Genomic DNA, 14,841 nt, shown 5'->3' on the forward strand with positions numbered 1-14,841 from the left:
GGGGTGGGGGGGTCACACAGAAGAAATCTGCAAATTGTTCAGAAACCCCTTAATTGTCGATAGAGCTAGGAAAGCCATAAATCCCCTCAACCCCCGAGCAGGTCTCTAGTTTGTGGTTGTAAAGTTTCATAAGGATGTGATTAATCCTAGAGGTCACCATATATTGTAATTTTATACAGTCAAGTTTTGAATGCTCTCACTACTGGCTACTATGGGGACTGCCATCATCACACATGAATACAATTGGGCTCATTGAATCCAATAGAGTCTTAAGGTGCGTTCACACCGACCTATTAAAGTTTCTCGCTGGCATCGAGTTTACATACAAAGTCAATGCAAAACGAGCGATTGAGCGTATATTCGCCCGGGAGAAAAATCGCTGGGCGTCCGAGCGACAGAGACAGAGCGATAGGGCGAAAATTCACTCGTCGCCCGAGATGAAATATCCCAACTCGAGTGAAATTTCGCTGGCATCAGTCGCTCGCTGTTCAACGCTGATTGGCTGCCGTGTGAGAGTGAGTCAAGGATCACACTGACTTATCGCTGGTTTATTGTGTGGCAACAAACCGCATTGACAGCTGATTGACAGGCTGACAGCTGACATGAAGTGAAGTCTGTACTACCGGTATATAGCTCGCGTTAGGAACACGCTGATAGGCTTAGCAGCCTTAGCTTGTAAACAACTACGGTGGCTCGTAGTGGACAAACATCATGACATTGCGTTTTCATCCTGTCTAACGTTAGCTCCCAGATGTCCGTCAATTCTTGCCTGTGTTGACGAGCGATTTAAACACAGCGACAGAGCGATTCCAAAGGGTTGAATCGAGCGACAGAGAGAAAAATAAATATCTTGTTGTGAACACAGCTTCAGTCATACCCAATGTAATGAAATATATTATGCAATTCCAAGACTGTTTAGGGACCCCAGTGTGCAGAAATATTCAAATAGAATAGGTGAAAATATAACATTTAAAACTGCATGTTTTTTTTGCCAAACACGGCATGGGATTAGATTCGCATAAAGTGGAAGACATAGAAGCCATTCTCATTCAGATATCTTGAGGTGAGAGGTCAAGGGACCCCTTTGAAAATGACATGCCAGTTTTCCCCCCGCCAAAACCTTGCCTAACTTTGGAGCGTTATTTAGCCCTCTTCCCGACGATATATCATGACATGGTTGGTAGCATTGGTGCGTTAGCTCTACTCGTGTAATAGGGTACCAGTATCTTCACTTTGGCTTTAAAACTGAGCTCTCTACAGCCTCTGAAAGACAACAATTCAGCAGCCACCAGGAGTAGAAGAGGATTCATTCAAGGGTTGTTGCAGTGATATATTTCAGACACTAGGCTGTGTCCCCCCTAGCCCCACAAAACCCTATGTATTCTTGCACCCTGTTATACAGATGGTTCCTGAGAGCCAACTCGCTTAGAAGGTTCTCAGCTATCTGGGTACCGTTTCTGTCCTACTTTGACGAAGTTAAGAGAGTGACTAGTGACTGAGGGTAGGGGTGATGGACGGACAGCCTGCCCGGCTGGTTTCCCAGCGACCCCGTGCGTGGGATCCCATGCACAATATCTTGTAGACGCACATAAGAACGGCTGGTAGCACCACATTACAATGCTAAATGTCAAAAACGTATGTATTTTTTCTCTCTCTTCTTTTCCTGTGCCTGTTTGTTTATTGTTCTATAAAAATTGAAAATAAAATATTGGGGGGAACAGAGGACACAGCTCGCTCGTTGTTCGGTAGCGGCGGCCATTCCTCTTGGGCTTTCAGTGGCTCCTCTCTCTGTCTTCCACTCGCCTTGTGTCTTCATAGCGTTGACTGTGTAAGTCCAGTGTTTGCACCCATAACCGCTTCCTCCTCCCTCCCCCCAGTGCAGCAATCCAGTTTCTATGGTTACATGGGGATGCTGCCCAAGAGGTACACACAGGGGGTGATGACCGGAGAGAGTAAGTACGCACATCACACACGCACGCACGCGCGCGCACCCACGCACACACACACACACACACGCACGCACGCGCACACACACACACACACACACACACACACACACACACACACGCACACACACACGCTCTAAAACACTGTTCTCTCTGACTGCTCAGCTTCTCTCTCTCTCTCTTTCTTTCTCGTTCCCCAGCTCAGTGGCCAGGATAAAATGTCGGCATGTTATGTTTCTGCAAACCACGGATACGTTGAATCTCAACGTTTGTCAACCAAAAATACGTTACAACCTTTCAACGAGTCCTGCATCCACAGGAGCATTTCCAACATATATTTGAAAACAGCGGTTAATTTGAAAACCTTTGCTAAGGTGCAACTTGATCTATGGTACAGCTGTTAAAAATCTGCCAAAACACACATCTCACGGCGACAAAATACATGTTGTGCTTCGGGTACTCACCACACGATGAATTGTTAATCCAAAATGCACATAATCTGTCTTTTTGGAAGGAAAAGAGGTCGGCGGCCATGTTTGGAAAGTAGTGCCGGCTACCTCTTTTCCTTCCAAAAAGACCAATTATGTGCATTTTGGATTAACAATGCATCGTGTGGTGAGTACCCAAAGCACAACATGTATTTTGTCACCGTGAGATGTGTGTTTTGGCAGATTTTTAACAGCTGTACCATTAGCCTCCATTCTATGGCGATAATTACTAACTTCACGACTGTAGCTCACTGTAAACTGAGCGGACAGTGCCGGTAAGGCATGGTGTATCTTGGTTATGTTGGGGGGATGTGGCAAATGAGCTAAACTTCCAAAAAAGTGGTGTATCCCTTTAAGGTTAGGTCTTATATATGTCTTCCTCTTCTTCTTAATTTGTGCCCTCTCCGTACGCCCTCACCCAGGCACGGCGGGCGTGATCATCTCCCTGTCGCGCATCTTCACGAAGCTGCTGATCAAAGACGAGAGGAAGAACACGCTGATCTTCTTCCTGGTGTCCATCAGCATGGAGATGCTTTGCTTCCTGCTGCACCTGGTGGTCCGCCGCTCGCGCTTCGTCCGCTACTACACCGGACACGCCCACGGCAAAGGGCCGGTGAAAGGGCACGACCCGCACGACAACGGCACCGGGTACAGAGTTCACCACGATGTCACCTCAGAGGAAGTAAGATTCGTAAGTTTGGATTGTGTGTGTGTGTGCATGTGTGCAACATATTCTCAGGAAACGTTCGTATATATCAATATAAAAACTGTTTTCCTTCAGTTTCGTGCATACCGTAATCATAGGAATGTCGAGCAAAACGAGTGATCAGTGCGCCCTGCGACACCTGTCCAGCAACCCAAGTGTAAAGCTAGTCATTTTCATTTGTTTTCCCGTGCATAACTTTCACAATAAAAGCTCATGCAACACGTGTACAGCAACACAAGTGTAAAGCTACTCATTTGCATGTTTTCCGGTCATAACTTTCACAATAAAAGCCCACCCAGCCTGCAACAGGACCGATTTATTTATCAGTTGACATAGTGCACTGGACATTGTCACTGTTGACATTGTGACATAATCGGTGATGTCACGCATAGACATTGTGTTATCTGTGATACAGTGACATCAGTGATTTATGACATCACTGATGATGTTCCAATGTCAACAGTGTGTCACAATGTCCAGTGAACTGATGTCAACTGATGATGTCACTTAATAGACATTGTGCCATCAGTGACTAAACAGTGACATCATCAGTGATGATATGACATCACTGATGATCCATCGGTGACATCATCAGTGATGCCATAAATCATTGATGATGTCATACATGTACCCACTGATGATGTCATAGACATGATGTCTACCAGATAAATCCTTCCCTGCTGAGGTTATAAATTGGACAACTCTTGCTCACACCCAGACAATCAAGCCTGAACCTGCAGCAACAACATGAAACATGGACCTGGTACAATTCTGCGCAAGCGCAGCCCTTTGTGTACCTCTGTGGAGAGTTGGAAACGGACATCGGAGGAAGAGCAGAAGATAAGTGTAAAGACGCAGGAAAATGAGGACAGAGAAAACAAGGAAAATCTAAAGAAAAATGCCAAAAAAGAGAATGTGAAAACGCAAAAGTTTGGGACAACTCAAGGCAGCAGTGCGGTTTTAGTAAAGGGACTGAGCAATCTGGGAAACACGTGTTTCTTGAATGCAGTCATTCAGAACCTCTCTCAAACACAGCTCTTACGGCACACTCTCAATAAAGTGACAGAAGACAAGACCAGCCTTAAGGTTACACATGGTGCCTCCTCAGATCTGGAGCCCATCGAAGTCCAGTTAGACCAGCCTGGATCCCTGACTTTGTCAATGTGTCGCCTACTCAATGACATCCAGGAAACCAAGAAGGTGGTGGTGACTCCTCGGGAGCTGTTTGCACAAGTGTGCGAAAAGGCTGGCAGGTTCCAAGGATTCCAGCAACAAGACAGCCAAGAGCTCCTGCGCTACCTACTGGACGGCATGCGAGCTGAGGAGATCAAACGAACGAGCTCTGGGATACGGGAGGCATTGAACAAATCAGATCGAGACCAAACAAAAACGTTAATTAAAGAGTATGAGAAAAACGGATGTCCCAAAAACTTTGTAGACCAAATCTTCGGGGGGGAATTGACAAGCACCGTAATGTGCCAACAGTGCAAAACGGTGTCTTTAGTCACGGAGGTGTTTTTGGATCTTTCGCTGCCAATCCATGACAGCTACTTATCATCATGGCTGGACAAATGGAGTGACAAAGATCAACAAGAAGAGGATCAGGTGCAGCTGGTTGATGGAATGGTTAAATTGGCCTTCTTAGAAGACCCTGATGCTGTGGGGAAAGGCGCGGAGAGCGAAGGCGAGCCACTGGAGGTTAAAGAGTATACTGTCGTGAACCAAGATCCAGAGCTCACCTTCCACACGCTGGTTGCCAGAACGGCCCCGGAGGACCAGTGTTCAGTGCAGTCGTGCCTGTTTCACTTCACAGCGGTGGAGACGCTCACCCACAACAACAGCCTGCTGTGTGGCACCTGCACCAGACGGCACGCAAACAAGAGCAAATGCGAAGGGTCCAAGAAGGTTTACACCGTTGCCTTGAAGCAAATGCTGATTTCCTCTCCGCCGCCGGTACTTATTCTTCATTTCAAGAGATTTCATCAGAATGGTTTCAGAATTTCGAAGGTGAACAAACACGTCCATTTCCCTATGATTCTGGATCTAGCGCCTTTTTGTGCCGTCAAATGCAAGAACGTGACAGACTGCAGGGTTTTGTACAGCCTCTACGGTATTGTCGAGCACAGTGGGACAATGTCCTACGGCCATTATACAGCCTATGTTAAAGTACGGCCTCAGTGCCCTGCAGCAGCTAAAGGAGATGCAGAGTCACCCAGAGGATCCTGGTTCCATATCAGCGACACAATTGTCCAGCTTGTGACCGAGAGCAAAGTCAAGGGTTCACAAGCCTACCTCCTGTTCTACGAGATGATCCAGTAATCACACAACACAAGCCTACCTCCTGTTCTACAACACAAGCCTACCTCCTGTTCTACAAAATGATCCAGTAATCACACAACACAAGCCTACCTCCTGTTCTACAACACAAGCCTACCTCCTGTTCTACAACACAAGCCTACCGCCTGTTCTACAACACAAGCCTACCTCCTGTTCTACAACACAAGCCTACCTCCTGTTCTACAACACAAGCCTACCTCCTGTTCTACAACACAAGCCTACCTCCTGTTCTACAACACAAGCCTACCTCCTGTTCTACAACACAAGCCTACCTCCTGTTCTACAAAATGATCCAGTAATCACACAACACAAGCCTACCTCCTGTTCTACAACACAAGCCTACCTCCTGTTCTACAAAATGATCCAGTAATCACACAACACAAGCCTACCTCCTGTTCTACAACACAAGCCTACCTCCTGTTCTACAAAATGATCCAGTAATCACACAACACAAGCCTACCTCCTGTTCTACAACACAAGCCTACCTCCTGTTCTACAAAATGATCCAGTAATCACACAACACAAGCCTACCTCCTGTTCTACAACACAAGCCTACCTCCTGTTCTACAAAATGATCCAGTAATCACACAACACAAGCCTACCTCCTGTTCTACAACACAAGCCTACCTCCTGTTCTACCAAATGATCCAGTAATCACACAACACAAGCCTACCTCCTGTTCTACCAAATGATCCAGTAATCACACAACACAAGCCTACCTCCTGTTCTACCAAATGATCCAGTAATCACACAACACAAGCCTACGTTCTACAAAATGATCCAGTAAACACAAGCCAATCTGCTGCTGCATCAGTTCCGCAATAAAACAAGCCGCGGAATCGAAGAACGGTGCGGCTTCTTCTGTGGTGTTTTATGGCAAGTTGGAATCCTTCATGTTGCATTACCGCCTCCTGGATTCATCCATCCACTGTTTTCCCTACATTCTGTCCCTCACAGTGTGGCTGTGGCCACTAGGTACCGATGACATCATCACTGATGACATAATTGCTGGAGTGAGATCACGGATGACATCACCAATGAAATCACATTTTGCTCTGTGCGTAAGTGATCTCATCGGTGATGTCACTGTTAATCACTGATGTCGGAATGTATAGGCATAAGTGACATCATCAGTGATTTTATGACATTGATGATATTACAGTGTTTATCACATCAGTATCTGTCACAATACAGAGCCATTGTGACATAATTGGTGATGTGAAAAATCTTTTTTGTTCTTACGCATAGATCCATTGTGACATACTCTCTGATTTATCACTCATTGCTGACATCACACACCGATGACATCACAATTGCTTGAGTGCCATCACTGATGACATCATCACTGATGACATTACAATTGCTTGAGTGCCATCACCGATGACATCACAATTGCTCTGTGTCATCGGTGTGACATCATCAGTGACCTGGCCAGTTTCTTTCTTTCATGGGGACATAGAACTGGCCACTTTGTCCGGTGACATCACTCACTTTGTAACATCATCACCGTTGACATCACAATTGCTCGAGTACCATCACTCATGACATCACTCACTGATGACATCATCACCAGTATGCGGTCCCTGTTTAACTCAGAGTTGACATGCACCCTCTCCTCTCTCCCCCAGAGGGTTTTCATAGTCCACTTCCCAGGCTGATTATAACTCAGCTCACATGTGTGCTGCTCCATTCTGGAGCACCTGTGGGCTTCTCCACTCTGGAGCTCTCCATGGTGCTGAATCTGTCTCGAGTCATTTTGGCCACAAATTGGCCATGTTTGCGCATTTAGTTGCCCCTAATTTCCTAATTCAAAAATCCTGCACTGAGCTCCCCCGCACGGGTGCTGATAGATTCCCTGCACTCTTAGCTATGGATGTAGCAAATGACTACGTGTTTGTGAACGAACAGTTAGCTTCATATGTCGGCACACGGCCGGGGCTGATGATGACATCAATGGGTGATGATGTCACCCATTGATTTTTGGGCTCCCGTTTTGAAGCCTTGATGTTGGTAATTTCAACGTCGCCATCTTGGTTATTTGGGGCCAGAAGTGACGTAAATTTGGATGAGAAGAGCCGCGCGATTAACCACGCCCCAAAACAGTATTTCTTTAATCGTCTATTTGACTTGAAATGGGACCTTAATTTACCAAATTTACCAAATGAAAAAAATACTGTATTGAAGAAAACTTTAAACCCCTCCCCCCCGCAGGCCATTGGAAAGAATGCCCTTTTCACCTCCCACACAATTCACCCATTTTGTGTCTAAAAGACAGGAAGTAATATAGGTGCAACCAAAACATTAACGAGGGCCCTGGCACTGGATCACCTAATTGGAAGTTGGAACCCCTCACTCAACACAGCACAGCACAAAGGGCGTCAATACAATTTCCTGTATTTTATATTGCGCTCATTTAATGAAATGCTTCAAAAAGAAAAGAAAAAAGTAGGACGCACACACCAGTGCCTGCAAGCAATCACACACACACCCGCACGCACGCACACACACACACACACACACACACACACACACACACACACACACAGATCCATTAGTTGATTAGAAGTGCTTGGGGGCCAGAAGGCTCCACTCTCCTTGATTATCCCGTTAAGCCTCGGTTTCCCCCGGCAACCAGAACAAAGAAATGCCTGAATCAGCCTCCAGACGTGTGTGTGTGTGTGTGTGCGTGTGCGTGTGCGTGCGTGTGTGCGTGCGTGCGTGTGTGCGTGCGTGCGTGTGTGTGTGTGTGTGTGCGTGTGCGTGCGTGCGTGCGTGTGTGTGTGTGTGCTCAAACACAGAGGGATGTCCTCACACACTCGCACATAAAAAGAAGACATCGTGCGGTGCTTGTCTTCTTTTGAAGGCAGTCCTTGGAGGTTCTGTGCCTCTGAACAAACACAGTGTAAAGAGGAATATTATCTCCATACCTTCCAGCTAAATGCTGCTGTCTCTCTCTCTCTCTCTCTATCTCTCTCTCTCTCTCTCTCTCTCTCGTTGTCGTGACTTCTCTCATTTTTTCTCTTTGTCCTCTCTCCCCTATCACCCTCTTTCCTCTCTCGCTCCCTCACTGTCTTTTCCCGAGCTCGCTCTCCCGTTTGCGTCACGTCTCTCTCCCCTGTCCCTGGCTCGCCTCTTTCCTTCTCATTTGGTCTGTTTTGGTTTCTAAACCGGTGATGTCATCACTGATGTCATCACTGATGTCGTCACTGATGTCATCACTGATGTCGTCACTCTTGTTCGCAAACTCTCCCTTTTTTTACCTTCTTCCTGTCTCTCACACACTCCATATTTCTCTATCTTTTCTGAAACCACCCCTCTCTCTCTCTCTCTCTCTCTCACACACACACACACACACACACACACACACACCTCCTCTATACGCCCCCTCTCTCCTTCTCCCTCTCTCTCTGTGTCTCCCTACAATATGTCGCAATAGGTATTTGGTCAAAATATTGTGATATTTGATTTATTTGATAGAAAATACAGAGAAATGATTGTGTATCGCAATTCAGCCCAAAAGCAGCGAGATCTGATTTGCAGTCCATATGGGCACGGTGTGACTTTGCTTCCTCTTCTCTGTTCACAAACAGTTTGTTGCTGCAACATTGATGAAGGCTTGAATGAATGAAACATGGAGACATGGAGGAGGAAGTGTCATGAGAGCTTCTGCCATCTTGTGGGCCAGAGAGGACTTGAGGCTATAGATGAAAGCTTGTAGTGCAGAAAATAGCAGAAACACAACATGAGAACGGACTGTGAAGTTACTGCTGTAAAGTGTAAATCACCATTACGGTGCAAGTTATTAAGGATGCCAACCGCCATAAAACACAGAAGAAGATGCTGAGAAAAAAAAGGAAGTGCTGTGGGGTTGCAGCTGGTGAAAACCGTCTACAGTATAAAGGGGGGAATTCCCCCAAAAGTTGCTAAATAAATTGTAGGCCCTGTGCTCTAGAAACATTTCGTTTTATTTTAGATTTCAAATATAAAATACATTAAACACATTCTAATCGTTTTCTGAATTGGGGTGTAAATAGCCACATGGGCTAAGCAGTCACATGGGCTATTTACACCCGGGTGTAAATAGCATCTGCCTTTAATTTAAGCTATTTTGCTGTGAGACCTTTCATTAAAGAAAATTACATTCTCTCAATCACTCTCACTCCATCTCTCACTCTCTCTCTCTCTCCCTCTCTCTCCCTCTCTCTCTCTCTCTTCAGGGTAATGGTGCTACGGCAGCTTCTCCCACAGAAGACACCACTGAGGACTTTGCAGGAGGGACGTACGTGCGGTTTGACGCACCAAAAGCCAAGATAACCCGGAGCTGGCCTGGTGTCCGCGGTACTCTCTCTATCTATCTCTCTCTCTCTCTCTCTCTCTCTCTCTCTCTCTCTCTCTCTCTCTCTCTCTGTATCACTCTTTCATTTCTGCTCTATTCACCTCTCCTCTCTCATGTAGTCGATGCTAAATTAGCCCTCCCACTTTGAGAGATGGATTTGAAATGTCAAGTGTATTCCCCTGCTTGGCCATTGGTGTGAAGGAGAATACAATTATGTTCTTAGTCAATCTGCCTGGGTAACTGAGGGCTCTTGGCTTTCTTAATGTCTCTGTCACCTTCCTTCATCCTCCCCCAGACATGATCCTGCACCGCTACGTGGTGTCCCGTGTGATCTGGACCTACATGCTGTCCATAGCCGTGACCTACAGCATCACTCTGTGCCTGTTCCCCGGCCTGATGTCAGAGATACGCAACAACACGCTGGGCGAATGGTTCCCCATCCTCATCATGGCCACCTTCAACATGGCCGACTTTGTTGGCAAGGTGAGGCACAACTGATGAGCTCTACATGAATCGCTTAATAAATAAATAAATACATACATACATACATACATACATACATACATACATACATACATACATACATACATACATACATACAGTGGACAGAGAAACTGTATCTTTTCTAGTTTGATGTCAGTGGACAGAGAATGAACCTGTGCTCTTCTTGAGACACACCAGGACCTGGGATTTAATTGCACATAGACATAAATAGACGTGGGTTATTGGAATAGAAATTGAAGTTCTTTTTTTTAGGCTGCTTCGTGTTAGCAAATAGGCTACATTTCACACTGTCTGCATGTGTGTGTCCTGCGTGTCTGTGCGTCCTTGTTTCACACGCTCACCTGCCTCGAGAAAGTTCTCAGTGATAGAACAGTAACAACCTCGATCCGTGTGTCAAACTATGCCATGTTGGGTCCTTGAATTTGAGGGAATTGGGCCTGGAAAGTCCTTGAAAAGCCCTTGAATTTGATGTTCCAGTGAGAACCCTGTATCTACTCCCACTTCCCTGCACAGGAGAAGCAGAGCGAGATGACGTCTTCATTTACACGAATCCATCTCTTGACCTTGTGAAGTATACGGGCAGAAAGAAAGTGTGGTTTATTTTTAGACAGTTGCAATAAGCTATGAGGCTCTATCTCAATACTCCCAAATTCAACCTAATCTCATGTCCTTGAGTCATATAATGTTGACTTTGAAGAGGCAAATATTGGTGGGGTGAGATTCATTCTGATTCTCGGCATTGACTGTGTGTCCTCACGGCAAATGTAGCGTTTTGTTGAAATGGGGGACGAGGAGAGATAAGGAAGGAAGAATAGAGAGAGGGACAGTGGAATGAAGGTAGCGAGGAGAAGAGTCGTGACAAGGCGGAGCGAGGAATAATAGTGGGGTAAAAAAAAAAAAAAATCACGTGGGTCATTTGGAGTTATTCAGCGTACTTCCTGGCTTCCTGGCAAAGCTCTGCCAGCAGCTGACAGAGCAGCTGTCAGCTGCTCTGTCAGCTGCTGGCAGAGCAGCTGTCAGCTAGAGAGAATTACTCAGGAACAATGGCTGACATTCAGCAATGTGATCAGGACACCAGCAGGCCAGAGGCAAAGGAAGATTGGAAGTGATGGATGTGTCCAAGATGTCTGAACTCCCAAACTAAACAACTTGGAGGAACTAATGAGTCCAAAGTCCAAAGTCTGAAACACAGATTATATATAGCTATGTGTACATTATGTTTCTCTGGATTCCATAACGATACCATGACTTGGACACTAGCTCCATTATCAGCTGTTCGTCATGCGGAATGTTAGCTAAGAGTCCGATTTAGGCGAGTATTTTTTTTTCTCCTAAGGACAGCCTTAGTTTTAGACAGTTTTAATGACCATAAAACATTCGGTTTGAGCAAAAACTAAAAATAACAACGGATTTTCGATCTCCCCCCCCCCCCCCCCCTTGTTATTTTAAATTTAAATTTATATGGATTTCTTTTTATTTTATAGTCACTCACGATTCAGTAGGTCACGGGTTGGCTTGGTTCCAGCCTTAAAACTCGTTATATAAGGATTTTTCGAAATGACTGTGGAGAAAAGGAATGGGGAACTTACTTCCTGGGCCGGAAACATCACAAAAAGTCACGTGACTGTTGAGATCTATAGAGAAGGCGAGGCCACGCAGCAGCCAAGCTGCGGGCGAGGCCGCTCAGCAGCCGAGCCGCGTATGCCAGCTGCAGGACGGGCAAGGCGTGCATAGCGGCCGAGCTAGCGAGCCCACGCAGTGGGCGAGCCTAGGCATTGAGCACGCGAGATGCCTAGTGAGGAAAAATTTCACAAAAAATGAATCCGCACACACTCTATACAATCTCTGAGCACTTTTTAGGAACATCTTACTAATACAGGTGTCAGCTTTCAGCTCAGTGACATCTGCCACATCTGCTACATCTGCTGGTACCAACAACCATTTGTGTTTGGTGTGAACATGAGCTGAAGCTGCTCACCTGCAGCATCTTATGTACTGCACTGCTGCCCACATGATTGGCTGATTGGAACATTTCATAAATACGTAGGTGTCCAGAGATGTTTCTAATAAAGTGCTCGCTGAGTGTAAGTTGGGAACTGAACTTGGATCACCAGAGTCGAATGCATCTGCCCACCCACTTCGGCCTGTTTTTAGTCACGTCTCCTTTATGTAATGATCTTGTGATGGGGAACTGTTCTCTCTCTCACGTTCTGTGCACAGAGGATGTTTTTTGAGTTGTGAGATCAGGCTGTGGAGAAGCACACATCCTCCTGACCCTATAAGCCTGTTGTGCTGTTGGCAGATCCTGGCGGCGCTGCCGTACGAGTGGACGGGCGGCCGCTTGCTGTTCTTCTCCTGCCTGCGGGTGGTGTTCATCCCCCTGCTGGTCATGTGCGTGTACCCGGCCAGGGCCCCCACCCTGCCCCACCCCGCCTGGCCCTGCCTCTTCTCCCTCCTCATGGGCGTCACCAACGGATACTTCGGCTCTGTGCCGATGATACAGGCTGCAGGGAAGGTGCCCCCCGAACAGAGGGAGCTGGCAGGTGAGAGAGAGAGAAAGTGATGTCACCCATTGCTGTGTGGACTCCCGTTTTGAAGCCTCGAGCTTGGTATTTTGACCGTCGCCATCTTGGTTATTTGGGGCCAGGAGCAGCTAGCGTGAGACCAGGGGTTTTCCCCATAGAGCCACAGCGCCGCCTGCTATTGGTCCATGATCGGCGAGCCGGGTGATCACTGGAGGGGCAACCTGTCAATCATGCCCCAAAACATAGTCCGCTTTATTGTCAATTTTTTCTCTAAATTGGACCCTAATTTACAAGATGAACATCGTGCTATGAAGAAGACTTGAAAATAGGGATTGAAATGTGAAAATCTTCCGGGGACCACCCAACCCCTTAATCACAACTCTGACCAACACACAAGACTAAGATGATGTATTTCCCTATCAGTTTTTTGTATATTATATATTTTTTTATTTCATTAACAGAGCATGTGAACTTGGGCATAAGGGAAATTAATAATCCATCCACATACAAAAACATTTCTGCAAAATACCCAAAAGCAGATTGCCAACATTTTCTCCCCCCTTACTCATCAGAAGTATTTACATGCATAACACATTTGTTGAGACAAAATGTGATGAGCAACAACAGGAAATCAATCCACAAGCTAAGCTGTGAAAAATGCTACCTTAGGCTATCTGTAAAGGGGAGATTCGTGGGTACCCATTGAACCAATTTTCATTCAGATAAATCAAGGGACCCCTTTGAAATGGTTTTCCCTCGCTAAAATGTAAGTGTGTTTAAGAGTGTTACTTAGCCTCCTTCCCGACAAGCTAGCATGTCATGCTTGGTAGCAATGGATGCCTTAGGTATTCTAGTTGATAACAGGATCTCCACTGTAGCTTTAAAAATGACCCTGCTACAGCCATCTGATTGCCCGCGAAAATAGACCCTTCTCACGGGTGCCATTTTGTGTCGAAAAGGCAGGGTAAACACAGGTGCAAGCAAAACACTAATGAGGGTTTCCAACTTCCATGATTGGAATTTGGAAACCCTCATTAGTGTTTTGCTCGCACCTGTGTTTATTCTGCCTTTTTGACACAAAATGGCCCCCGTGAAAAGGGTCAATCGGGAGTGTTGGCAGACCACTCGCGGCCCACCTGCAGTACCTCCACGGCCCACTAGTGTGCCCACAGTTTGGGAATCACTGATCTATACAATTGGACTTATTTTTGCAGCCAGAGGAGTCGGCCAATAGAAAATATGCAGGTTTAACGCACTTCCGCATTCACCCAATTTTTCAACTACGGAGGTTGCCGTGTTAAGTGTTAGGACATTCCAGTGTAATAGCTCTGATTAAAATGTGGATTAAGTAATCTATGACTTGTATCGACGCAAGTCTCAGTCATTCTAAATAATTTTCCTATACTGTAGAGTCATCTCTCTCTGTGTCTCTGTCTCTGTGTCTCTGTCTCTGTCTCTGTCTCTGTCTCTGTCTCTGTCTCTGTCTCTGTCTCTGTCTCTGTCTCTGTCTCTCTCTCTCTCTCTCTCTCTCTCTCTCTCTCTCTCTCTCTCTCTCTCTCTCTCTCTCTAGGAAACACCATGACAGTCTCCTACATGACAGGCTTGATGGTGGGCTCCGCTGTGGCCTACGCCGCTTACAGCTTCACCGCTCACGGATCAGGGGTCCACCTGCCCACGCTCCACCTGCACACACCTGTCAACGCTACAGGGTATTGAATAATACACACATACTGTACAAACACACATACTGTATATAGAGTCTAGACACACACACACACACACACACACACACACACGCGCGCCAGACCTGAGCGATGGAGTCCGATCTAAATAACCTCCTTAAAACACAAGAGGTCACTAGAGGACAGCACTTGCACTCTTTCGATTCGACTCGATCAGCCCAGCGGCTCAAGGCTGGGAAGAGACTCATAACCAGAGCTATTTATACTCCTTGCTTGGACAAATAACCGGCTGCACTCATCAGAATATATAGTGTTCA

The 14,841-nt window shown here is 46.2% G+C and overlaps 1 protein-coding gene and 1 pseudogene across 2 annotated transcripts in view; both read left to right on the forward strand.

Annotated features, from left to right (window-relative positions):
* slc29a4a (solute carrier family 29 member 4a) overlaps positions 1 to 14,558 on the forward strand; it is a gene marked incomplete at both ends in the record, with an annotated part of 25,682 nt that extends 11,124 nt beyond the window's left edge. The window contains 6 exons of the mRNA XM_083648497.1: positions 1,878 to 1,952; positions 2,857 to 3,125; positions 9,695 to 9,815; positions 10,109 to 10,296; positions 12,620 to 12,860; positions 14,413 to 14,558. Of these exons, the coding sequence (XP_083504623.1) occupies positions 1,878 to 1,952; positions 2,857 to 3,125; positions 9,695 to 9,815; positions 10,109 to 10,296; positions 12,620 to 12,860; positions 14,413 to 14,558 (1,040 nt within the window). The remainder of the gene's footprint in view (positions 1 to 1,877; positions 1,953 to 2,856; positions 3,126 to 9,694; positions 9,816 to 10,108; positions 10,297 to 12,619; positions 12,861 to 14,412) is intronic.
* On the forward strand, positions 3,888 to 5,459 carry LOC310787824 (ubiquitin carboxyl-terminal hydrolase 16 pseudogene; annotated as a pseudogene). Its single transcript has one exon. The product of its transcript is annotated as a ubiquitin carboxyl-terminal hydrolase 16 pseudogene (transcript).
* Positions 14,559 to 14,841: the final 283 nt, after the last annotated feature.

Source organism: Poromitra crassiceps (assembly GCF_964638095.1).
Source record: "Poromitra crassiceps genome assembly, chromosome: 13".
Taxonomy (NCBI): domain Eukaryota; kingdom Metazoa; phylum Chordata; class Actinopteri; order Beryciformes; family Melamphaidae; genus Poromitra; species Poromitra crassiceps.